The sequence below is a fragment of the Epargyreus clarus genome, unplaced genomic scaffold (genome assembly GCF_041222505.1).
Source record: "Epargyreus clarus isolate Ecla_fem2 unplaced genomic scaffold, WU_Ecla_fem_2.2 ptg000019l, whole genome shotgun sequence".
NCBI lineage: Eukaryota > Metazoa > Arthropoda > Insecta > Lepidoptera > Hesperiidae > Epargyreus > Epargyreus clarus.
The window spans coordinates 11,467,848-11,495,622 of record NW_027332227.1 but is presented as its reverse complement, the minus strand read 5'-3'; the positions used below and the strand labels follow the sequence as shown (position 1 = coordinate 11,495,622).

Genomic DNA, 27,775 nt, shown 5'->3' with positions numbered 1-27,775 from the left:
AGTAGCCTTTTAGACCCTAAAACTCGAAGTGCACTCAAAATTTTGCCTTTACTGCGTGGTTGACTGATTTACATATTCGGAACTTTGAATCGAGCTCCTCAAAGTTTTCTACACGTATCTGGCTGTTTGGAACTTTACTAGTCGCGAACATCCCTGAATTCAACTTTACGAATGAATAAATTTGATTGCAAATGTACCTATATGTTTATTCAAATCCATTATAAAGATATAGGAATAATTTTATTATCCAATTTTAATCAAAGCGATCAACTACACATTGTATTCACAATTATATTAATATTTTCTTATTTTAACACGACCCAAACAATAAAATTTTCTTTATTAAGTTCTTAAATACCTAAGTTTATTCAATGAAATTGATCATCGAATATACTTAGGTATTTATACATTTATGTTGATAAATACGATATAGGTAAGTTACAAAAACAAGTGAGATTTTTACATTTGTATAAAAAAATCACGTACAAGCAATTGAACCCGGTAGTTATTATTATTTTACGCCTGGTATTACTATTGAATCTCTCATATATTTTGCCTACCAAAAATCTAAATTTGTTAATGTCTGCGGACTGAAAATTGTAAAATTTTGAATCCAATATTTTGGCAATTAAAGATACCGAATCCATGACATTGATGTTAATGGGCATAGATTGGTTAATTACAACCAGCTAATGAATAACAAGCCGCTAAATGCGTTATCAGAACAAGCGAATCGAATGAATTATCTAATAGAATGAGAACGGGGCGTGTAAGTTGAAGATGGTAGAATGGTACAATTTCTAGGTGGTAGAACCCTTTGTGGTTCGACTCCGGCGGCACCACCGCCACACCTACTTCTGCCTAATAACAGCAGTGTTAGGCGCTGCTGTGTTCCGTTTTGAAGGGTGTGGTAAGGGAGACATACTTTTTCCAGGCGTTCCAGCTTAGTCCTCAGGTGTAGCGGCGCACTTGTGGCCGACCTCAGGTAGGAATATCTAATCCTATCTGGGGTTGATTACAGATGTCCATGGGCGGCATGGTAGCCATTTCCAATCTTATGTCAATTAATAATTGTAATAATTAAATTGTATATCTCCTCCATATAATGAAAAAATATTGTAATTGATGGAATTTAATCAACAATTTCATTCTATTTCGATCGTGATATCCCCTGGAGGCGATGTGGAGACGCAAAATTGTTTACGACGTGATCTTACCGAAGGACCGAAATTGATCTGAAAGGACCTTTCAAATACCTTGTACCTCATATTACTGCGCTAAAATTAAAAAGACACTAATTAAAACAGACAGTATAATAAATACGAATACACCGGCTACTTCAGACAATAGGTACGGAGGGGTGAAAAAATTAAAAGTTTTATTTTGCATGCAAATGTGTGCTTTGTCAACTGTAAAACTTAAGATTTTATCAAGATTTTCAGTACTCCCACTAAAGATTCTTATGACTTCTGCATATAGGTACATATGTATGCCTGTGTCGAGTATTCGTAGCAAAAAGATTCTACTATAGAAAATTGCTCCATTATAAAACTATCTTCGAGCCGGCGCTGTGTATAGGAATGTCATACAACAACTAACAACCTTTCTCGAACGTGCAAAGGACCTACATATATGCGGACACTAGCATTGAAATGTCTCTTCTGGGCCGTAATCCTATGATTAATGTTTGCTATTCAGTATAGACAAGAATACACGAGCGGGCGCGGAACAAGTCTCTTGATGAATAGACGCAGCGCTGTTTGAAGTTGTCCATCGCTCACAGGACTTACAATGCCCACCTCGAGTGAAAATGTACATTTGCGCTTCTTTGGCACAACACGCATTGAGTCTTTCATATTCTAGCGTCTATTCTCCGATATATAAATTTTCTAGAATACAAAGTAGTTAAATATACTTACACATAGCTACATATTAATTTACCTCTTCTTTAAACTAGTACGATTATAACCAAAATTTTTAATTGTTTACTGAAAGTTGACAATTATTTTCAGTATTGGAACAAGGTTTAAGAAAAATACCTATTATAAGATAGTTTATATGATAGTACTTTCAAAGCTATTTGGATTGTCGATAAATAAGTTTATTCCTTATTAAGCCCTTGATTACATAGCTCATATTATTAGTTATACAAATTTCTTAAGAGCCGTAACAAAATGTTTAAATTAATCAAACCTATCACTAGTATTGTTTTAGGAAATCTTAGTAGGAAGTACAACGTTCCGACAGGATTCTGTCCTCTTCTCGGCGCTAAGCGGCTCAACTTACACGTTAGAGTGCACAGGCGTGTAAAGAAATTGCGCTGCGGTGAGCCTAACTCAATTTCCGTTAGGCAGCGCAAATGTCTCTACTGAATATAACCAAAAATTCTTCTAAAAAAACTTAAGGTATTGAAGCGTACATCCTTACCAAATAATCTCGTTGAAAAAACTTACAGCTGATTTGAGGTTACCTAATTGGTTGTATGATTTCTTTTCTTAGATAATATGCTATCGTACAGAAAATGTTTTTTTAAGTGTTGTTTCTGTTTTTATTTTATTTTATTTACAAATTCTAGTACCAGATGTTATTTATGTCTTAGTTAATGTAAATTTTTCTTTATATAAAAAATATCTCTAAGGGGCTCTTGAATAATCCGAACGGAATTACGGCTTCCTTGTCGATACTAAGCGGCTCAAGTAGCACAAGTTTCCCGTTAGTGCACAAACGTGTAACGGACTTGCGCTGCGGCGAGCCTAACTCGATTTCCGCTAGGTAATGTTCTGAAACGCCTCTAACCAATATTGTTCCAAGAAAAATTGTTGTTCACACTCAATGCTACGTGCTTACATTGCAAAGATACTTTGTGTTGCTCCGATACTTTTATACGTTTATACAAAGATTAATGATTAAACTATAACTTTGAGTCATTATAAAATATCATAAGATATATTTGTTAAAATTAGTTTATATGTACGTGTCTAATGTATAATCATAGAAGTTTTTATCAGAATTACACTGTAAGTTGTATCATGGGTAATTCCCATGCCCTAGTTAAATAGGTTTACAATATACAATAGGTTTTAGTAAAGCCCCTTTGAGTTTTAGTTGAAATAAAAAATAATAATTAGTTTTTATTTTTTTTTACTATTAATAGTTTTATTCGCATAATACTATAAAATATATTCTCAGATTTATGTAGTTCCTTGTAAAGTTTAATCCAAACTAACTTGATACAATAAGACCAAACGTATTCGAGCTGAAACATCCGTCTCTTATCTCTATGTTCTCACAAAGTCGGTCCATTGAAAATTATTTATCTTTTGTTCCAGCAAGCACAAACTTAGTCGGGAAGTTCACGCAGAGCGTCCGGAGAATCGTTCAAGATGTTAAGGATGAAGGCACTTCCAGTGAGTATTACAACATTGATTTTTGTTACTTATCATTTAACATCTTAATTATTGTTTTTCATTTGTAAATCAATTTTCTCTCTCTTGTACATGGTCATGCTGACATGGGCTATGATTAATATTATATCTTTTATATAAAATGTTCATAAAGTACAGGGGAAAAAATATTTTAATAAATTATAATATTTTGCTTTAAGTAAAATTGTACCTTTGAGAAATTGCCAAGAATATTTCATTCAAAATACTGTCTGTATTCAAAATACAGATTTTTTAAAGTCTAATCTATTAAGTTATCCAAAAGAAAATTGGCATTTTAAAATTAAATACATCTAATTACATAAAATAAATATAACTCTACTTTATATTTAAGTATCAAAGTTTATTTACTGAAAATGACCTGCCATTTTGTACATTTCAACGAATTCGATAAGCCTTTCGCTAAGCGCCAAAGTTATTTGTAAGCTTCGAAAATTCAATATTTCATGAACATTTTAGTTTGACGCCGCGTTGCATTTGATAGCAATTGTTATTGCTTTAGAAGGGGATTATGGATAAACTTTTTAAAACAGTAATGAATTTTACAACAAATTTTAATTGAAAAATGCTTTATAAAACCGCCGCGTTTGTAATTAATATTTCAGCAACAATCTACTCACATGAACCATGCATTGTTTATTGCCAGCGGCAGTGGTCAAATACAGGATTCAATTTTAACACAATTTCAAAAATTGACTTTTAAATCATTTTTTATGCCATTTACGATCTATTACTATAGTTACAAGTTTGTAGACAAATGAAATTAAGTGCAAATGAAACATTGTGATATTAAATTCTGCATCCTATGGATTTTTCCATCCCCTGTTTTTTTAAAGTAACTCGTATGTCCATACCCATTAAAACTTATTCTCACGTTTTAATGGTGAAAGAACACGTCGTGCCTGAGATTTCTATAAAAATAAAAACAAAAAGTTAAGAATGATGGAATATGGTCTACACCCTTTCCACTATGAAGCACCCGTGTCCAGCTCTGTTATAATAATGGTTGCCTTTGAAATTAATTTTAGCACAACAAGTTCATAAAACTTGTCTACGAAATCATATTTCCATTGCTATAACTTATAATATTCATACCAAATTAACTATTTATACAGAACATCTGACAGGTAGACGGACAGGACGTGATCCCATAATACAATTTTGCAATTTCACTTTTTCTTTCCTTTAGCGAATAGCTTCAAAGAACTTATTATTCAATAAGAATAGAAGATAGAGGTTCGTACAGCGTAAGTGATTGCCTACGGGAAATCTAAATGCAAAGTGCAGGAACTTACTTGTAAGAAATAGAAGACGCATCCTTCCCCAGTTTTCAATTTCCTCGTCTCTGAAACACGGAGTAAGATTGCATCCGCCGACTTTCTTCTTGATTTCAATATGAGTTCGCAGGAAGGAAATAGTGAGCGTCAAGTACATAATATGTATCTCTGATAAAACAGTAAAAAAGCTGCATGGTATGGAGATTTAGGCTCAAATCCATGGTATCTCATTATTTGGTACGCGAATACTAGTACAAATTACATCTTACAAAAAATAAATAAATTATCTTTACAAAAAAGAAAATATCGTTTCATCTAAATTGTATTAATAAAGTTAATAAAAATAATTAATAAAGTTAATACAATTTAGAGGAATTGTTACGTACGCCAGATTAATTAAGTAAAATTTGACTTTTAATATTAGTCCCTTATCGAACCACACAATCCCATCTAAATATTTTTTTTAAATCTCCTACGTAAATAATATTTTACTCTTTATATATACGCAATAAATATATAAATACATGTAACGATATCAACTTAAACTACGAAATTCGTACAAAAAGGCCAGGGTATTTTTACTTCACTGAGCAAGATCTTTACAAGGGGTTTAAATTGTGATACTTGTTGCTTTGCGGTTTGCGGGCTACGCATGCCCTAGACGCTTACAGAAAATAAATGGGTACTAATGTAAACTAAAAAGGTCCTGTGACTTTTCACCGAGTATTACTTACCGAGTTTTATTTACTCGGTATTCGTACACAATTCAATATCAAATGGAATTAATTCATTTACTAGCTGACCCGGCAAACGTTGTGTTGCCATATAAATAAAAAAATGTTAAGGGTGAACAGCCATTATCACTAAGGGGTATGAAAAATAGATAGTAGCCGATTCTCAGACCTACGAAATATGCATATAAAATTTGGTGAAACTCGGTAAAGCCGTTTCGGAGGAGTACGGTAACTTACATTGTGACACGAGAATTTTATATATAAGATTTCAATTATTGGATTGTATGAGTGGAGTGGAATGATTAAATTTGCACTTTCACTTAAATTTTCAATAAGCAGTACCGTTTTCTCCGAATTCTCTCTTTATTAAGTTTTTTTTTTTCGATTTAATTAATTGCCTACTTGTCTCAATATCCTTTTGTTGTGTTTTTAATGTAAATGTTTTCCTTAACATACCTTAGATTTCAAAGCTATTCGTCATAGTCATAGAACAAAGACGGATTTGATAAAAATACGATATTCACTTTTTATCATATTTAAATAACATATTGTCTACATATTATTACTGCATTATAGAAAAATATCGATGTATTTTAGTTTTCAAAGTAATCAGTCGGTATAACGACGGATTTGAAATGCGCTCATAGTAAAATGACGTTTGTGAATAACTTGAAATGGCTGCCCTGTAAATTTGGTACTTATTAAATCCGACTTTGTTCTACGACTATGATATATTATTGATATACCTACTCTGTGTTATACTTTTATGACTAAATAATATTAGCAATAGGTTGTAACATATACCTAAATGTAGCGTTTTATATAAATTCATCTAGTCATGTTTACTGTGACTATACATGGCACGAATCTTTTCAGAGTATGGAAAGGGTTCAGGTCATAGCTAACCAAGATGACCAAGTGTGAGTTAATAAGCCTATCACCTGACTAGTTCCTAAGTAAATGGATCTAAAGGTAGCTCTCGTAAGGATGTTTTCTTCAGTGTCAAAGCTAAAGACAACATAACTAATCTTCCATACACACAACTTTGAAAAATAACGTGCGTGACTGAAATCGTAAGAACAGTAATATAATACACGCACGGCACATGCAACATCACAATACCAATAAGATCTCAGATTGTGTTGTAAGTTATAAGCCACATTAATCGTGCAATAAATTACTTATATCTATTTTATTCTTACTTCACTACTCTGACCTTACAATAAGAACGCTACCCTGCATTATTGTATTCGCAGTTTCTACCTTTGTTTATGAAATATCGTCTACCTGTTGCCTCCGCCAAATAAATCTATGCGAACACAAAATAAACTCCAGTGGTAAAGTTCCTTGCCAAAACCGTTATTTACTGGAGCCAAATATAGGAAACAGTTTTTGTATCGGATGTGTATTTATTTTGCACGCATGCTGCATATTGCTCACTGATACGGGGAGTGGAGGCAGTAGGTCCCTCCTCTGTTTTTTGAATTACGTACTATATGTAATATTGGAATTTAACACTAGTAATGTATGTGTGCAGGTGGGTAGTTGTCGCGAGCATATACGTCACTGCTATCATTATGCGAGTGCCGGCTGTCAGTCAGTCTGTGTACGACCGTCGGCCCGAGCGGGCGTGGTGGTGCGTTAGGGAGCCAATTAGCATTGATATCAGTATCATCAAGCTGCATGATATGTTTTATATCAGTCTTATTACTCTTCTTCAAAGTACGCCAACCAATGGGTGTACCATGTTTTGCCACTGCAGTCCTTTATTAAGAATAGTAGTAAGATTTTTAGTAAGATTCTGTTTTCGCTTCACGTTATAAAATCCTTTAATTCCACTGATAAATTTCATGTCCATTTCCTTTGACAGAAATGCAATATAAATTTAATTTAAACATAACGAATGTATACCGAAAAACGTTAATACCCGCATTTCGCGCCCATTCGCCAATTTACAATTACCTTTGAAACATTAACTAAAATCCCACAAATCCGACACGGAATTATATGAAAACGACGGCTGTTTAAATGCAAACGAATTCGTTTATGTGGATAATGCAATTATTTATCGTTTCCACCCGCGATCGCTTTAATGATTGTCAGTCGTAATAGCTCCAATTTTAGCTTCGTATTTAGCTTTTATTACTTGAAATCATTGTTGTAATAATTTTTTTCGTGATTCGAAGGACTATTCGATCAAGGTACGGATATCTCGTGCTATGCGTTTTTGGTAGGTGTTTTATGTTGATTACTCTGTATTTCCGTAAGGTTGTAAAATAAAACATTTTGATGGTACTTATCTATTAATTATTTTTGGTATATACCTGCCAGTTATTTTAACGTCACTACTGTGTATCAATATCGATACCTAACTAACCTATCTAGGTAAAAATTTTGAAATACGTCGCCATTTTAAGGGGTTGTGACAGGTTGGGGAGAGGGGGGGGGGTTGCGGAGATTGCACCCTCACCACTTCCACCCGCCGGAAATACTTATTTTCATAGTAAAAAAAAACCGAAATTGAAAAAAAAAGTTTATTTTACATTATATACATATTTTATTGCTTTTATTAATTTCATAAATGTTGTTTCTGGGTGGTATAAAAAAAAAAAACCACGATGGTTAAGGCGGGAGCTCCGCTTCGCTTCGCTCCCGCCTTAGCCATCTAACCTAACCAAATGAAGTCGGGTTGAGCCAACTAATACTTTGTTATTGATTTCCTAAGAATTATATATTTCCTATAACACATAATATGTGAAATATTACCTCGATTGGAATCCAAAAACGTAGCCAAGACGTATAAAAAACACAAATCAATACGGAAGAACACATTCACTTAGACTCGAAAGCAAAGGAATGACGCACAGATTTGACAACTTAACTGTCAAAATTATATTTAAGATGGCTGCTTGCGTTTCGTATTACGCTTTTTCACATAAAACTTGAAAATTACGTTTGAAAAACAGTTCGAAAGCATACAAATTACGTTTCGTTTTGCACAATAGCAATAGCAAATAATTTTTTTTGAAATTTTTAAAAAAATATTTAGACGCAACTCCGGCAGCAAAAATTTATTTTGGGGGATCAAGAATAATTCCCTTAAGGTCCCTACACCACCAATACCTTTAAATTCAGGCGACTTGTTTTAAAATCCAACCCCCTATCTATACTGGTATACCAGGTGAATTTATGTTATGAAGATTCTTCTCCATAAAACAAATGTCATGGTAACCAAAAATAATTACTAAACGTCAATTTTTAAAGTCAAAATATATACCTATTTAAATTTCTGTTACCAGGCGGCCAGACAAAGGAAGAGGTAATCGAAACTAACGAGCGTCTGCGCGCTGTCCGAGTGCGTCTAGACGAAAACTATGACACGGCGAAGAAGGCCCTGGTGACTCTCATGGAGCGGTACAGCGAGTCTAAGTCCCAGAGGAATGTCTTCACCAGATACGCGATGCTCAAGGCTATGATTAAGGTAACTATATTTTTATAATACAAAAAGTATAAGATTAAATTATATATAGTAAGTTATTTCGGTAACAAACACATAAACTACGTTTAATCATAATTTCTTATAAATTACATGTTTTAAATCAGCAATATACTTAAAGAAGCATAATTTAGAATTAAACAGAATTAACAGATCATTTTTTCTAATTACATTACAAAAAAAATTATAAGTTATCAGTAATCAGTAATAAATAATACGCTTATTAACTTGTATACTGTATTGACCTCGTATTAATCGTGATTATGTTTCTTATACCTTCCACAACAATGATATATACACGCAACATTTCCTTGTCAGATGATAAAGATTTATAAATGCGAAAGTTAAATCGTGGAATAGCACCCGTCGTGCGGTCATGTCGTTGATGCTCAATGCGCCAGTAAATTGCAACATCCGGCACAGACAGACGTTCAAATTAAAGCCGTATTAATCCCGAACTCTGCTTAGTATTCAGCTAAAATCCCTAATTGATCTTGATAGACTGCCTTCTTTTAATCAAGATGAAGACCCTTCCAATTTCATTTTACTGCCGCCTGATTACCGCCATTGTCACTTTACGCCTAGGGTTCCCAGGCGCCCGCCTTTCACCGGACATACCAAGCCAGAAGCCTACAAGTCCGGTATAAAGTTTACACGTCCGACCTGATAGCCTTTGTTAGGCTTCTAGCGAAGTGGAATTTAATAATGATCGACAATTTTGATTACAACTTTGATTTGTAAATAAACAAACAATAATAGTTTTAATTAGTATTATGTGAGTCAAATTACAAAAAAAAATAGGTTTAAAAGTGATCGATCATTTGTCAAACATGTAAAACACTTTAAATATTATCTATTTAAAATGTGCCTTCACAGCCAAATGTTTTAAAAAGATTGACCCGCGAAGCATCTATTATATTTAACAATGGCAAGTCCGATTTTTGCAATACTGAACATGGCAATCCTATTTACACCTCACCTTGAAAATGTTGCAAAATGTCGTATCATCTGTATTACGTTCGCGTAGCATATTTTACGGTTGGTTACGCTCTAAGCTCTGAATAAATGAAGCTGTTTGTAGCGCATCCGCATGAGTAATGCCGCTCGTAATATGCTTATACTGTATTTTATTGTATTCCCAATACCTAGCCGGAGACTTTAACAACCTCTTTCTGCGTTAATAACACTTTCAAGCGTAACTATGTCAGTACCGTTAGTTTGAGCTTTCAACTCAGCACTCGATCAAGCGAATCGACAGCTCGTCAGCTCGATCTCCGTAAAATTACAAATGACAAATTTTAGTTCCTAGACGATCCACAAGAGACGATGTAAGTAGATGTGCAGAGATGAATTCTATATCGAGTATTGCCTCGATCGAACGAAAAAAAACGAACGAACGAAAATAATAATAGCAAAAGAGAGACACACGAAGCATTCAAACTCAGTCGAACTTAAAGAAATACTGTGTATGTAAAACACGTAAGTTTTTGGATTTTATTTGAATTCTTAATAAATTGCGGTAAGATGACTATGCCTTAATACCATAGACAAAGTTCCTTTACCTACCGCCATTGTTCGCTCTGCTTTGAATTCTAAACGTCTAGATTTAACGCAAGGTTAAGCGACTTAAGTGCTTAGATTATAATTTGTTGCTGCGTTGGTAATTTTCCAAAGACACATTTGGTCTTAAAGAAGTTTTCAATTTTGTTTAGATTAAATAACTTAAACGCTTCATAATAATATACTCGTGCCAATATTTATTTAAATATTTATGATTTACCAGCAACTGAAATATTTCTTATTCTTCATCTTTCTTTTCGTGATAACCTCAATGTGTGTTTGATGCATGTACTTTTTTTTAATAATTCAGATTTTTTATTGGTTGTAGATTTTAGAATGTTATTGTTATACAAGGCGACTTACAAAAATTGCCAGCGTACTTGTTTTACATTTTAACATTTTTTGATAATTTAATTTTAAAAGTCTTAAATGAAATATTTATAATTTAATTAAATTAATTTAATATTGAAAGGGGCACATTGAAATTAAATACTAAACGAATGTTTATTGAATTAATGTCTTGAAAATAAATTTAAAATACCTATTTCTTTTTAAATACTAGCGGTCCAATTTCGAGCTGAACTAGCAAAACCTCATTATCGATAAAAGTACATTAGAACAGATAGAAGAAATTACGTACAAATTACGCGGTCAGATCTCGTACCGTAATAGTCGATAGCATTGTAGGTGGATCTCGTAGTTAAATTAGTCCGCCTTGCCGGGAACGGTTTAATTGCATTAACAATTACAGCCCCGGTGGCTACGTCGAGATTAATAAAGATAAAGGATGCCTTGACGGGATTGTAGCCTGGATCTGGATCTAGAATGATAATATGATTATACATACTGGATTTTACTTTTAAGTGTATTGAATATCAGGTAAAATCAAGAAATATTGTAATACGGCTCAATCCTTTTACATATAGGTATAGTCCGCGTAAAACTGCTAGTCCGCTTCTGAATATAGAAATGAATCGCGTCGCCATAGAAAACCTGCTCACAACAATTTCAGAGTTGACTAGCAGTTTGGCGATAACTATATCACTCCTGAAAGAGACTTGGAGTATTCTCCACCATATTGCTACAATACGTATATATGTATGTATGTATATAAGAATGGTACGAGTTAGGGAGATGGCACACCAGGTTATGTCGAAGAACATCGCCGACGGTCACCGATTGTCGCTTCCTGTCGCCGGCGTTCGACGTGAGCTGTCGCTCCTGTAGTTAGCTCTCAACTCCCATAATCAAAAAAGCTTTTCTAAAGATCCTTAGTCAAAACATTTACCCATCAAAATACAGCAACCACCAATCGACAGATTAACTTTCAACAACACCATCGCTGCCTGCGCCCGTTGTTTTCTACATTAGTTACAACCAACACGATCAATATGGCACTGCTGTTATCTTACTCTATTAGGTTTAAGTTGAATCTGAATGTATTAATTTCATTATAAAGTGAATATATTATTCTCGTTCAATTCGGAAACTTTTACCTTGAATATTAAATTAGTTTATAATTTTAAACTTAACGTTTGGTTAGGATTTGAATTGTTTTCCTCCTATTGTTATCTCTGAATTGAGGGACATTAACAAAAGAGACCTTAATCCTTACTTTTAAGGAGAATATAAGCTTAGAATACTGAAACTGTATTAAATACTTAACAGTTATTTAAATATACTAAAGTTTTATGCTGAAGCAGTATGCAGGGATAATAAAATACTACAGCTAAGATTGCACGCATATTTGCCTATAACTCTTTGAGAGGTGTAAAGTTAAAACTTTAATATAAGACTTTTATTAAGACTTACAAAAGCGTATAAATAAAATAAACGGTCACTCAATCAATAAAGAGTGTAATGTGTAAACACCTCAGCTGTACTTGCGCCGTAATTATTTTTGAAAATGCCATTATGTATTTCGAAAAACACAATGTGTTTTGCATAAAGCATCATTATGAAAATGTGTAAAGTTTGATGTTGTAGGTATCTAAATGATACTATTTGATTACTTTGTCAAGATAACACAAAGATAATATATCAGAATAGTTCAGAGCACGGTCGATTCTCGACTATACCACATGCTGTTCGACTGTCAGATGAATATGTATATTTAATTTATTAGTCATTGTTATTTGAAGCAAAGGGAACGGTAACAAGGAAATGCTGACGTCTACAAAAACTTGTTAACGGATTCTTTGAAATGTGATCGGGAATATTCTACAGGCAGACTTCAAATGACTTAAATATTTCCGCATTCTCGGGTAGTGTGTAATATCATGCGTATTTTGTGGTAAGTATTGTAATTGTGGTAAGTATTTGCAAGCAAGTATAGCAAGAACTGAATTTGAATTACAGGTAAACGGTAAGATATAAATAAGTAAATAATTAATTAAAAATGATTCTTTACTCCATTATGGTTTTCGTAACATCTTGTTCACTAGATAAATTACTCTATAGATGTAAGTTGTTTCTTTCACAGGTTTAAATTAATTATTTGCGATGACCTTATGACAAGTAAGTAGGTCAGGTAGTAAAGTTTAATTTACTACCTATTAAAACAAGCAATTAGTAGTTTAGCATTGACATTTTAAGACAGCCACCTTTAGAGCCTTAGATTATACGCAATAATACACGATAAAAACTGAAAGCTTGAAAATTATTTCATTGACACATTTAAAACAACATCGTACTTCTTCCGGTAAAATTACTGACCCAGACAAAAAAATATTAACGTCACGTTATTCATTTTTAATAAAATATTGTATAACGTGACATACATATAAACCAAAATGTCTTGGATTTAAGGATTTTTTATTGATACAATGAGGCATCTCTAGATTGCAGGCCGGTCACGTAGCGACCAACCTTCACGCCGCTGAATTTCAGGAAAACTATGTATTCGTTCGTAATAAGGATTTTATTTCGTGGAACTTGTAATAAGCTTTTTACTATTTGAACAGAAAAGATTTCTATGAATGATATTGTAGAATATTTTGTAACTAAATACGCCAGTTTGTATCGATTTTTGTGAGAATTAATGTTTTGATGTGAATAACCTGCAATGATAATCAAAAAATAAAATTACCATACAAATTAATTTCCATGAGGTAGATAGAACTCTTAGTATTGTCATTGCGATACCGCGGTACCCGTATAGAAATGAAAATGAAATGAAAATAGTTGTCTAGATTGAAGATATATTGTGCACACATCTTCTTCTGCGTTCTGCATCAGTGCATTTTGGTACAAAACACAAATTCTCAAACCATCCATAGGTTATCTGATTAGGTATTAACAACAATTCAACACGCAGCACTAGGTGCCATCCGAAGCTCGGCAGCGCACACGAATTAACCACAAGTTTCGCATCCAACTCCCGTCCGATGTCCCTTAACCATTGTAGACCAAACCGCGAGACTGAGCACGCTACATCAATTGTATTACCCCTGTTGGTACAATTCTGACAACGGTACATTCGGTACATCGCTGACACGGCCTCATTGCACGCCGGTCACGTCCCGCCCTTCGCGCCGCTGGATTTCAGCAAAACTGTTCGACAGTAATAAGACCTTTATGGATCTTGCTGGCTGAACACAAAATTGTATTTATTTTATCTATGAATTGTAAAAAATTCAATTAATTTGTTAATTTTTTAAATTAAACATAATTAATCATTAGATACGTAACCTTATACTGACAGTGGTAGGTTACACAAACATAGGTCTGTGTAATATTCAACATATAAATTACTGGACTGGATAATTTTCCTTACATGAGGATGATTTTCGATATAGTACAACTGCTTAACCACCACCCACACCCTTTACAGTAAAACAGCGGTACAAGTATTCAAAAAGTGGGTTGCCTTTATATTTAACTTAATATAGTTGTAAATCTTTACTAAAAATAGTTATATGAAGGAAGAAACTGAGAGATCGTTCTCAAAAATGCTTACCTACTTGGCCAACTATGTAATGAACTATGACCGAAGCATTTCCTACTGTGAAGAGAAATCCGTGTCCAGCAGTAGTAAAATAATGGGTTAAAGGTGCAACCTTTTCGTAGAATCCGTATCCACGTATTTACTTTGTATTCTGGACACTATAAAATATTTAACCGGCGGTATTTTGTTCTTGCTGTACATTTCTGATACCGGGAAGCACATGGTTTGCGAATCACGTACTTCAACGAATTTCAGCTGGTTGGAAACCGTGAGCTACCAATGTTAAAGTGAAATATATTTTTATTTCCGCACAAAGTACAGATACGGTTTTTAACGCAAGAGTGCTGTTTTAAGTTTAAAGCCGTTCTGTGTGTGTTTTTTTGTCAGTGGTGTATCACCGAAATGAATGAAGTTTTAATCCAGTTTTATTTATTCATAAAAAAAAGTAAAATAACAGAATTGCGCGAAATATGTTTATTACTTCATATTTACATATTACGATTTATATGAAAGAAGTATTTTTATTAAGTGGCAGTAGAGAATGGTCATGCACTACACTTGAAAGCATTTGGTCAAGTATGTCTTTAGCCAACACCAAGTAAAATTTAGTTTTTATTGAAATCGGCCGCATGTAACTTGATGATTAAGTCAAAATACCCCATATTAGTAATTCAATTTTGCCGTACCTTTGAAACCAAAATACAGCGCCTACGAATAGCACGTAGAGTGTTGAAGGTGGTAGAACCCTTTGTGGTTCGACTCCATCGGCACCACCGCTACACCTATTTTTGCCTCATAACAGCAGTATTAAGCGCTTCTGTGTTCTGGTTTGAAGGGTGTGGTAAGGGAGACATACTTTTCCGAGGCGTTCCAGCTTAGTCCTCAGGGGTAGCGGCGCATCTGTGGTCAACCTCAGGTAGGAGTATTTAATCCTATCTGGGTTGGTCACAGATGTCCATGGGCTGTCAAAAAAAAGCCTTTGCAGTCGAAACATGAAAGGTTCTACCATTTTTATTATGTATAGCACATTGCAATATTAAACATTCGAGTAATGCATATTAAATAAGGAATTAATCTATGTTCGATTAAATAATTAAAGGCAGGCTGGGAGAGTGTTATCGTTGTAGGCTACAAATCGATATCGGATAATATAGTTTGGTACCAAGTAATTACATAATCCTCTATCGTATTTAGGCTTAACTCGAATGACAAGCTATATTGGTTTAGCACGTAGCTACGGCGGCTTAGTAAATTGTCGATAGATTGTGGGAACCAACTTGTAAATATTTATATTTATACAAGATTTTTTAAATTTTGTTTACTTTTGGTTTTCAATGACCTATATCACAATTTTTGGCTAAAATTGAAATCATTTGAGTAGGTTATGTACTCTACATATGGAAATTAAAAAAGTGTCAATTGAGAACAACAAAACACTTGCCATTGACGTTAGTCATCACTGTTTTTTAAGCAGAGTACATAAATCATTGCTATGTAGTTTTACGGGTTCTGCAACACATAGTTATTAATCACACTCATGTTGAGTCCATGGTATCTGAATAACATTTAAAAATAAATGTTTATTCGGGGTTTAAAATTCATGCATACAACGCGAATTACAAAAGCCAAGTGATGCGTATATTTGTATTTGTGCATGTGGATTATAACAATTTGGATAATATTCCGCATTAAAACAACATTATGAATACATAACGTAATTATTTGCAGTGTAAGTATACAATGCAAATAATTGCTAATCGGATACAGTGGCCGAATATTTTAATTTGTATTCGACGTCAATTGCTGTAAGCCTATTTATTAATCGGGATATATTCGGATTTGTATTCCGTGAAATTCTGTGAAACAAAATTCTCTTTGTGCTTTTTGCTCAATGAACCTGACAAATGTTTTCCAAAGTTACAATATTTTGAATACTATTGTAAAGGCATACAATTTTGTTGTGTGTCGCTGACGTTAACCTTTTATTTTCCCATTGCTGGACGTGAATGTTCTCTCAGAGTGTGAAGGGCTAAGGTCACAATCCATCACACTGACCAAGAGCATATTGGTATCCTCATTATGTACCAAGGTTACCTTCGCCGTTACAAGAACTCTTCCTTAATTTCTAAAACTAGTCTAAGAATCGGACCACGGATCTCCAGGTGGGCGGTTGGATATTAAACCACAAAGTATCACTGATTGCTTCTAAGATATAATAAATATATTGTAAATAATATATACAGAACTGAGGGAAAAAACATCGTAACTAGCAGCCTTGAAGGCTTCAAGGCAGCGAATTCCCAAGTTACAATCTCGACGACGCCGAGAGAAATTAATTTTCGAATCAAACGCCAATTACTTACATAGAACTATATTGCTAACATTAAATAAACTCCGACAACATCTGGCTCGACTAGTTCAATTTTGATTACACAAAGGAATTGAGTCGATGTAGCAACAATTCTTTAGACGGGGTAGTGATTTAACAAGCATTCCTTTGAGACATAATTTATTTAAAGAACTCTATACACAATATTAGAATCTTGAACTTTGTCATTGAAAATATTAGACATGTATAGAGGTGGTAGAGCTTAGTGGCTTACGTGCAATGTTACCATCGCCACATCTATTCCTATTTTAGAACTGTCGTGTATGTGGTCTAGATCTTTGAAAGATATGACATGGTTGAGGCGTTCCGTTTTAGTTCTGAAGAGTAGCAATGTATCCCTAGTGCTACCAGAACTTAAAAGCAATTGTTATTCTGTTTATCTTTTATCTATTTACAAGCAATGATACAACCTATTACTACTACGTTCCCTAACCCAATAGTACATTGGGGTACAATAAGAGAAAAAAGCGACACAGCCTACTATTACTTTATCCCTATGTTCAAGATATCAGAATGTACCACAGGGGAAGTTAAAGTGCTTTTATAAATAAAACATATATTTTTCGTAATTTGCAACTGACTCGTGACACAAGCTTATGAATGAGAAGTTTTCCTTTCATGCTTACGTTCGTATTCCACGTAAGTAAATAACCCTTACTTCCTATACTTGACATGAATTTATTCGCCAAGTCAAAGGTTTAAGGCACTTGTATGCCTATCGGATATGATTTGAAGATAAATTAGATCGGGTTTCCTTCTTAATTTGGGCGAGGCTTATAGATGCTCTGCTTTCTGTGAATGTGAATATGAATACCTGGATGCGTTTTGCTAATCGATTAAAACACAAACGTTTTCTTAATCGTAATAATTGATGAAGGATATCCCGAACCCATTTTTTAATAAGTAAAGTTGAATATTTTACTTACAATTTGTTTCTTGTTTCAAATCGCATTGATTAGAACATAATTTCGCTTGAAATATTGCATATCACAGGACATATAACGCAACAAGCAAACCTCTAAAATTCCAGGTCACTTCACTTCTAAACAATGCATCAATGACACACAACATGCCACAACTGGTATCGGATTTCACGCTGAATGAGCACAAATGTAGGTCATACTTTACTACGTTATCTTTTTTTTATATTTATACCTAAACGATGAGGAAGAGGGGCTGCCTAATGGAAAGTAGTCACCGTATTTGCAACACCAGAGGAGTCGCCAATGTATCGCTGGCTTAGGAGGAGAGCTCTTTTTACACCTTTTTTGAAGAGCCCCATGTCATAACGCTTTGGGAATACCTCGAGAAGAAGTTCAATCCACATCTTGTACGTCCCTGGCAAGAACGTCCTTGTAAACCGGACCGTGGAAGACCGCCACGAGTCCAGTTGGTGTGGGTGGAACTTCACTCTTCGGCGTGTAGTGCGATGGAGAAATGGTAACATAGGCCTCAAATAGTAAGGGTCAAATAGCCTAACAGCTTACTTGACTTCACATACATTTGAGAACATTGCTGACCTCTCATGATTGCGGACAAATAGTCCTTTCGTCGTAAAAACAAATTATAAATAGTATCCTCGCAAAGACTTCAATTGACTACTTTCGACCACATACTACGGACCTATACAAATAAATTTCTTCGCTCACTATGATGCAAGAGGCTGATGTGGATGTGTAAAAACACGTAGCAAGCTCGTTTCCGTATGAATCGACGTCGAGCAACTGTGTCACACAATAAGCAGACGTGAGCTGGGTTCTTTGCTCATAACTGGGGTTAATTTTCTTTTTTTCATGCTTGTCCATAAATCCACATCTGACGGTAATGTTGTGAGCGTTGTAATAAACGTAAGCCTTTCTTTCTAACGACATTTTTATGCTTGTCTGCTTTTGATCATAACATAACCGATGTCCGTATATCTAACTGTCTTTAATATGTCACTGCTGATCAAAGGCCTTTTCCTAATTTATACTCCTCTAACCTCAACCTCCTGAACTTCCTAAATTCAGCGGTTTCCGACTATCATCTCCAAGCGAAAAATCCACCACAACCTAGTATGGGATAATTCAATACTTCTTTTTTCCCTTTACCATCAATGTCGTATGACACAACTGCGGAGCTAAATCTAGAAGATGAGCAAGAGTAGGTAAATCATATAAATAAAACTAAGCAAAAACTTAATAGTATGACTATATCTGATAGGCATAAAAGTCAGAATAACAGTTAGGTCAGACCTTCGAGGTTTATATATCTGTGTAATAAAATTGATTCATCGTACATTCCGCCTAGATAAACGTTTTTTCGCGTCATCAAGGAGAAGGACACTTTAAACATGAACAAAATGTGTGGAATACAATACAATTAACATTTTTCATCCACTTGAATAGAGATAAAATCGCTAAACTGTACCCACGACGAATGCTCGGTCACGGTTTCATCAATCATTTAACGATTCAGCGCCGTGACCTATTGACTTCTTAATGAGATTGAGATACACTGATTGTATCTTACCTACGAGTATGTTATAAACATTTTTATAAAATTGCTGCCAATCATGGACATGTATAATTTACCCCAGTTAAGATCAGTGTCATAGGGTAGGTCAGGATGTGTTCCCTGAACACTTAAAAGGAATAGAAACTTGTGTACGATAATGCTATAAGCTTTTGCTTCCTCATTTGTTCTGGACCTCGTTAACAATTGCAAAATAGTCATCTTTATCGTCGATAAACATTTACGAAATCAAAATAAAAAAATCTTATGAGCTTTTTTAAAGAAATCAATATTCATTCGACGCCTAAGATCGAATACCTATGTTGCGGGGATCTCTAAAAAACACCAATACTATTATTTCACATATTTTTATTTCGCGATACATCAAAATCAGTTTTGGTCGTCGATATTTATATACGAGTATTATTCATGCGCCTGTACAAACTATGGTTTCGCATATAAAAGATGTTGCTTCGTTCTACATTGAGTTTAGATTGATGCCATGCATGCCAAATCAGTCACAACGTAATATTAGAAGTATCGTATCGCTTTCTCAACTAACAAATATAAACATAGAAACACAAAGCAACAAATAATATCAAAACAAGACATCAAAAGAAAAAATACCTACTTCCAAGAAACCGTTTCCAGGAAGAAATGATCAAATTCATTTTTATTCACAGACCTTAATAATATTCATTTCGAATAGCAAGCGACGACGCGTGAAGTCGTAAATCAACGTAATGTAACAATGGTGGAGAGGGTGACGAGTTCCATTTCGCGGCCTTCAACTTACATTTCGCTTCTAAACAAGAATTTGATATCCGAAAGTGATAATTCTTCCCCGGATTTATAAATTCTTCGACATTTGAGCGATATTGTCATTGTCATGTTTTTGTGGAAACGGAAATCAGTCACAGAGTCTAACGTTACTAGCGTAACCAGCTCGCATACAACTGAAGATTTTCCTTGGAAAGTGTGTCTACCATCTTTTAAATCACAACACACTATCATTATTATTTCTAAACCTATCTTAAAACAACTAGCCTCTTAGAATATTAAAGTCCACCATTATAATGAGAAGAATTCTAAAAAAAATCAAATTTCCTATGACATTTCGAGCAACAATGGATTGACATTGTAGCAGGAGTACCAGTATATAAAACCGCAATTCTCTTTCAAGCTACAGGAATACAACCCTATCATAAACTTACCTAAATATGAGGTAGAAGTAACCTGGAATCAGAGAGTAACGGACGATTAAGCGGAGCGGCGTCAGCGGAACCGGCGATTGAATATTCATGACGTCTTGTAGCTACGTCATGGATGTCACTGGCGTCTAGTTCGCGCTACTACGCATATGATGAATGCAGACGCTGGAAGCGGTTTAAGAAACTTCCCTAGGAAATACTAAGTCTGACTAATATGGAGCTTAAGTTGACGGGTAATAAAAGCTTAAAATTTTGCATACGTTTTATTTTAAGAGAAAGTTATCTTATAAAAAAAGATTGATACTAAGTAGGAAAATTAACAGTTCATCCCCTAAAGGTTAAAGGGGTTATAGCTGTTAGGCTTAAATTTCTATCAAAACCTTTTAGAATGGAAAAGGAAGTTTACTTGCCACATTTGTATATATTTAAGAACTTATTAAGCTACAGAAGTGGTACAAAGGATTAATTTATTTTGCAAACTCTAAACTAACAAAAACATGCAATTTCTATGTAGAACGTAATAGAACAAGCCTTGCAAAGCATAAGCTTCATTTCAAAAGTAACTAAAATTACAGTGTAACGAACGATTAAGCGGGGCCGCGTCAACAAAACCCAGCGCTTGAATATTCATGTAGTATTGCAGCACAGCGTGGATATTACAGGCGCCTAGTTCACGCCACTCATGCATGCGCCCAATGAACGCACTTGTTTATCGTTTTTACAAGATATTAGAAATTATGAAGAAAAACTGGTTAAGACAAGAAAATATTCTGGTTCATATTCAATCTATGTTGATTTTTCGGATAGCTGCTCAGACTGCTTAACTTTAATAAAAACCACTAACACACTTCAACTAGACTGTTATCTAATGTAAATTTGAATAAAAAGTTCAACTACAACACATTTAAAATAAAAATGGAGAAAGACTAGTAAACTTAATAATAATCACAGCGCAACAAAAGATTAAGCGGAAAAGCGTCAACAGAAGCATAAGCTTAAATATTCATCAAGTTTGAATAAAAACAACTACTAGGTTGCATTTCTCAGTACATTTAAAATGAGAGAAAAATAGAGTAAGCTTGTAGAAAAGCTTAACTTTACTTCGAAAGAAACCTTAAAATCAGTGTAAAGACTTAATAAGCGGTACACTGTCAGTAAAACGCTGCGTTTAAATATTCATTTAATATAACTTTGAATCTAAAGCCACATTCCATTTCTAGAGCATATTCAAAAGAAAAGAGAAATGGAGCAAGACTTGTAAAAGCCTAAACTTCAAAAGTAACCTTAAAATCACAGTGTAACGAACGATTAAGCGGGACAGCGTCAACAGAAGCCGGAGCTTAAATATTCATGAAGTGTTCCAGCGCGGCGGGCGGCGCGGATATTACCGCCGCCGAGCGCAAATCATGCATATTGCTCAATGAATGCATTTACTGTATCATCGTTCTACTTAGTATGGATTTTAAGGATTGACATTAAAAATAAATGACGCATGTCTTGTTTTCATGATTAAAAGCTTTTATTTTTTAATGTACCGCCGTATAACTTTTATATTTTGAAATAAGCTTTTCACATAGTTATTATTTAACTGTACGATACAAACAATTTGACAAAAAGCATACAAAAGAGCAATACAAAATGGACGTTACAATGAGTCAAAAATAAAACTTGCCAGGCCTTTAATTTTTTAGGTGTGCAGATGTTTTTTGTAGTAGTAAATGGATATTCCGTTCTAATATTATTAAGTGGTCATACGATATTTACAATATTAATATGCCATCCATGGACATTTGTCACTGGCTTCAATTGCCACAAAAATAGGCAAAATATGCGTGGCTTAGTCAAGGTAGGGATAATTCAAAGTTTGCTTCAAGAGCTGAAAATGAGAGCGTAACGATTAAGCGGGACAGCGTCAACAAAACCAAAAGCTTGAATATTCATGAAGTGTTCCAGCCATCGCGGATATTGCCGGTCCCTGCGGCACCTGCATATTGCCCAATGAATGCAGAGAAGAAACTATCATATTGCCACTTAAGTTTAGATTACTTTATCCATTATTAGCCAGGATAATAACTAGTGAAGAAAATGATTTCTTATGCATTCTTAGGCTGACGTCTGAAATAAGTCTTCTATTACATTTCGAATAAAAAATCCATTAGCTCATAGCTCTTATTAGAAATTTCTAGCATAAATTATCTTAGGATTGAATAAATTTAATAACTATTTTGTTTTTACTACGAGTATTACCTAATTGAAAAAAAATCTTAGCTTACATAAAATCTCTATCGAATAATTTGTTATCGGAAAATGTTTATCTTGTTTTCCTTTATTTTTATGTACTTTTTATAACAGAATGAATAATGATGATGTAACAATGTGAATACAGTGTAAAAATCAAATGTCAGAAATGTATACATATTTAATTATGCAGGGAATAAACTTTATACTCAATGCCACAATGATCAATAACTTAATATATTTTTTTATTATTTTCAATACGATTGTTCTTAAAGCGCAATCATTATTTTAAATTACACATATGTGTAATAAATGTATGTAACACACACCTACGTTCAATTCGCTAATAATGCACTCCTAATTATGCAAATCATCATTACTAAATAAAATATGTATTTTTCCTTTAGTAAATATATTCTCTTTTAAAAGAATAAACAAATTAGCGTTTCAACATACAATGATATGCATATTACCTATCCTTCCACATATTACACTCGTATATTAAATCCTATCCACTCATAATTAATTATCATAATATATTTTAAAATTACCCCCTTTATATTCTATCCAAGGATTCATATTAACATAAGTTTTATTAGTAAAACATTAGTACAGAAATTGAAAAGCTTTTGAATAAAGCAAATGATCCGGACCTGAACAATGACCAGAAAGGCAGAGCGGTTTCTTGTCAGACCATAGGTAGCAAGGGGGATTAGGCACTCGGCCAACTTACAAACTTATAGATTGTTACAACAAGTAAGTTAGGTACTTACTCGTATATTGACTAAAATATAGCAAACCATGATGTTGTTGTATGTCAATATATAGATTGATGTCAAACCTTACCTCAATGCCAATTTATCATAATAATATAGAGTTTCTCATCTATAAGCAGAAGCAATTAATATAGTGAAAAATTCTTTTTACTTTATTGCCGTGCTGTCTAACAACGCGCTCTCGTAATTTTTTCAACAATTTTCCAAAGTCGACGAAATTAAATTTCGTGCTAAATTTAAATTTACTTATTTTGATTCTACAAGTTTCCCTCGGGCTATGTCATAGTAAATTTTAATTGAACTTTCAAAGAGCAAGAGCAAAGAGAGCAAAGAGGGAAAGAAGCAAGACTTAGGCTACTAAATATGCAGTAACTATTAGGTAAGGTCTCCTACGTAACTACTACGAGTACTTTTACGAGGAGACAATTTCGTGTCAGCGATCGTCGCCGACGTCAGAATCTGGTAGAATATAATAATATGTAATCAGTACGTACTAAAAATATTTCCATTCGTATTCTGAGAAAATGTTTGTTTGTATTATACGAACTCATATTATGCATTAGACGGAAGCAAATGGATGTCCAAGTAAGTTAATTTAAATGTGTGACGAAATTTCCAAACTTTACTTGGAGACGAAAACATTGTTCGAAACTGCCATGTCTTCACAAACTTGTACGACTAACTCTTACATACATTAGTGCTACACTTACATTTGTATGAAACTGTTACAAGTAATTATATGGCAAACACCCAATATAATCCGGAGTGTAGAAAACAACATTTGAATATGAAATTACATTTACAATTCTAAGGGTTTTTTTTAGAATATTGAACTGGCAAACGAGCATGCACTATCAATAGAGTGCATGATTGAGTAAGTGAACTTTAACCTAAAGGCGAACACAGATGCGTTGCTACTTATTGGGACAAAGCCGTACGCCAAATTCAATTTGTTGTATTTTAATAGCTGAGGAAATGTAAAGGAAAAAGAGGTAAATTTCCGCTCATATGAAAGTAACATTAATCAAATTATAATGATAACGTTTTCTACAAGCACAAGAATCTCTATATCGTATTCGAAAACATTTTCGTGGTATATCTACCTATGTCGGTGGGTCAATTTAGAGTTTATCTGAAAACTGATTTGCAAAGTTACCAAACATAATGTGTACCAAACGTAAAGTGGATATAGAAAAGCACTCTTCACGAGATTCAACCGACGTTCTCTGGAAAGAACGTGAATAATTGATGTCAAACTGCAAAGTGCATGTAGCGGAGCCAACGCGAGCTACAGATGTTTTAGAAATTGAATAACAAGAATTTAATCTCTGTAAAGTCTGAATTTGTGGAAAGAAGAGATTTTTTATTGTTTACAAACTGTTATACCACTTTTAGCCCCTAACGGAATGAATGTTTAAGTATAAAAGCTTCTGTACGAAGTATCATGTTTTAAATTAACTTATTTCTGTGCTACGAGTAGGTCTAAGTTTTTCAGTACTCGTTTTCATATGTCTAGGACACCTACAGCATACTGAATATTAGTGCTATAAGTGAGAAAGGAATGTATATTCGTTATCATTCATAAACATCAAAATTAACAAAAAAAAATAAAGTAAAAATAATATGGTTATTTCCGAAAATAATAATATTTTTATTTCGGTACACAATTTAAAAAGAAAATTTCGGATTTCCTTGCATTAACTACTTAGCGGCAGTAATAATGTGATTATTTGCAAAATGCATAATGCAGTGTTAACGGGCGCAGTAAATCTCTCCGACGACGTGAGCTGAAATATTTATGAAGGCGTTCCGCGCAACGGATCCTATACGGCTTCAAGCACAACACTATTCTGAAAACAATATTCATGATGGAATTTGTGCACTTTCCTCGGTGAGATAATAGGCCGAACACATGTTTTATAACTACTACAAATTGAAATTTCGAATAATTTTTCGTAGTCCGATTAGTCCGATAGTAATACGAAATACATGTTGCGGCTTAATTTAGTCTTAAGGTGTAAATGAATAATAATATTTATTTTTTATCTTATAACAAATTCATCCTGTTATTGGACCTATATCGCCACATACCTAACAATATATGTCTACAATACTTAAACAAATACCTACTTAAGAACTAAGAAGAACCTAGAAGTTTTAAAATTTCACTTATCTCCAGCTAATAAAACTAAATCTGAATTTAGCAAGAGTACTAGCACAAAAACTACGCTTACCTTGCTTAAAGCGTCAATATTGAGAATATTAAAAGTGTCATTCTTCCCTTACGGGACATTGGAGCGGATTGCCTGAAAATGTCATCCCACTCTCCGTATTCCGAGCTAAGAGGATTGAAATGAAAATTTTATGGATGTCAATGCAGATCTGCCAGACTGTATTTAGCCTATAGTGCATTGCAAGTATCTAAATGCTAGGATAATGTGAAATTAAAATAGGCATCGCATCAACTTTGAGGATATAGAATCCTATTGCATTGAATCCGATAGAGAAAAAGGATTTTTCTCGAGATATGAATGTAATTCATTCTCTTCTTACCGATTATTATCCAATTACCAATTAATTATCCAAGATAATTTGTTTGTGAAACATCTTACACATTTCATATTTTACCCTATGATGTTTCTTACGTGGAATAAGCACTAAAAACCTACTACTCATCTTTAAAATCAATTCTGACATTGATTGTACATCGGATAGGAGTAAATATATCAATAATAAATCTTCGCAGTTATCTCATAACTATATTTGGTATGGAAAAGATAAATGACGACTACTACGTAAAACGTGGTAAAACTCAATACCTACTCTCTATCCTTAAACTTTGTATGACTTTTTACGTTTGGACAAAAATTAATGTTTTTGTTTTTGTTTACATATTTCCTTCGATCACTAATAGGAACTTAGTGATCGAAGCATATTTCCCATATATTTCCGATCAGTTCTGACACAATCCGCTAGGAGCGCTGATTGGAAATGTATGGGCAAATACATAAACAAATGCCAAAGCAGTCATTTTTGTAAAAACATAAAACCTCATACTAATGGTACTGAATATTATGTAATTGTTCCGTACTGAATACTATATACTAGGAGTAGGTACAAGGAATTCTTGTAATATTTCTCACCCAAAATGATTTTCCTCCTTTTCTCTACAGTCTAATTTCTTTTTGCGGTTACAATCTACTCCACCTTTTCCAAGTTAAAATTTTCAGTTATTCGCAGTACAATTCGCAGCTCTTCCAAGTAGTCCCATTGCTCCTAATAGCTAAAACTGTTATAATATATTCCTTTTTATAACAATCCACATTAGCATATACAACCTACTGATATCTTTGGGGAAATAAAATGTTTTTAAATATTTATATTTGAAGAGTATGTTACAACGTACATAATGTTTAAGGTCTTTTGAGGAATATGACAAAATCAAAATCTATTAAAAATATTTTCTATAAAGAAATCACTAAGGAATTACGCCTGTTATGTATATAATGTTGGCTAATTTTCTTTCTTATATGCCCTGAGAGTACGAAAGCTGACACGCGCAGCCTTATACTAAGTAGGGAAAATATAGTTTAATTATTAAAATAACCCTTTTTTCATTTTTACTAATCAGCACTTGGCCATAATAGTCAATTTAGGCTTAAGCCCTTCTCATGTTAATTATCCTGCCTAGCAGTAGAACAAATTGTTAATAATTGCTTGAGACCTAGCCAGTCAACTATACAGCAAGGAAAATTGCAGTACTAAAAATAGAGACTGGAGTATCTGCAAGCACTAAGTGCTATTGACTGCACGGCAAACCGACTGCCAGGACGCCACGAGCGGGAAATTGAAATTCACTCTTTTCTTTTTCTCTTAGCGCTTGTAAATCCTTGAACACTTAAGATTAATTTAACATGCCAATGGTTTTACGTTAACAGTAATGAAAGATAACAACAGAATTATTATTAAATTTTATTATTAACAAAATCTCAACTATTACAAGTATACTCATAATGGTAAAATCCGTCAAGCCGTTTAGGTTACAGGGTAAGGGACGTGGTAAAAACTGAGATATTCACAAGGTAACATGCTAAAAACATTACCCTCCGCGATCGGTAAAAAAAATAAACGAATTATGACTGTTTTGTCAGTATTTTATAAAGTTTTTAAAATACACCAAAACGTAATAAAGCCATGAGGAAATTGGACTGG

At 33.8% G+C, this 27,775-nt stretch overlaps 1 protein-coding gene across 1 annotated transcript in view; it reads left to right on the top strand.

The window, feature by feature from the left end:
• The window catches only part of LOC140750244 (uncharacterized), a 284,412-nt gene that overhangs the window by 245,003 nt on the left and 11,634 nt on the right, over positions 1–27,775 (top strand). Inside the window, exons 3-4 of the mRNA XM_073083679.1 lie at positions 3,330–3,407; positions 8,754–8,935. Of these exons, the coding sequence (XP_072939780.1) occupies positions 3,330–3,407; positions 8,754–8,935 (260 nt within the window). The remainder of the gene's footprint in view (positions 1–3,329; positions 3,408–8,753; positions 8,936–27,775) is intronic.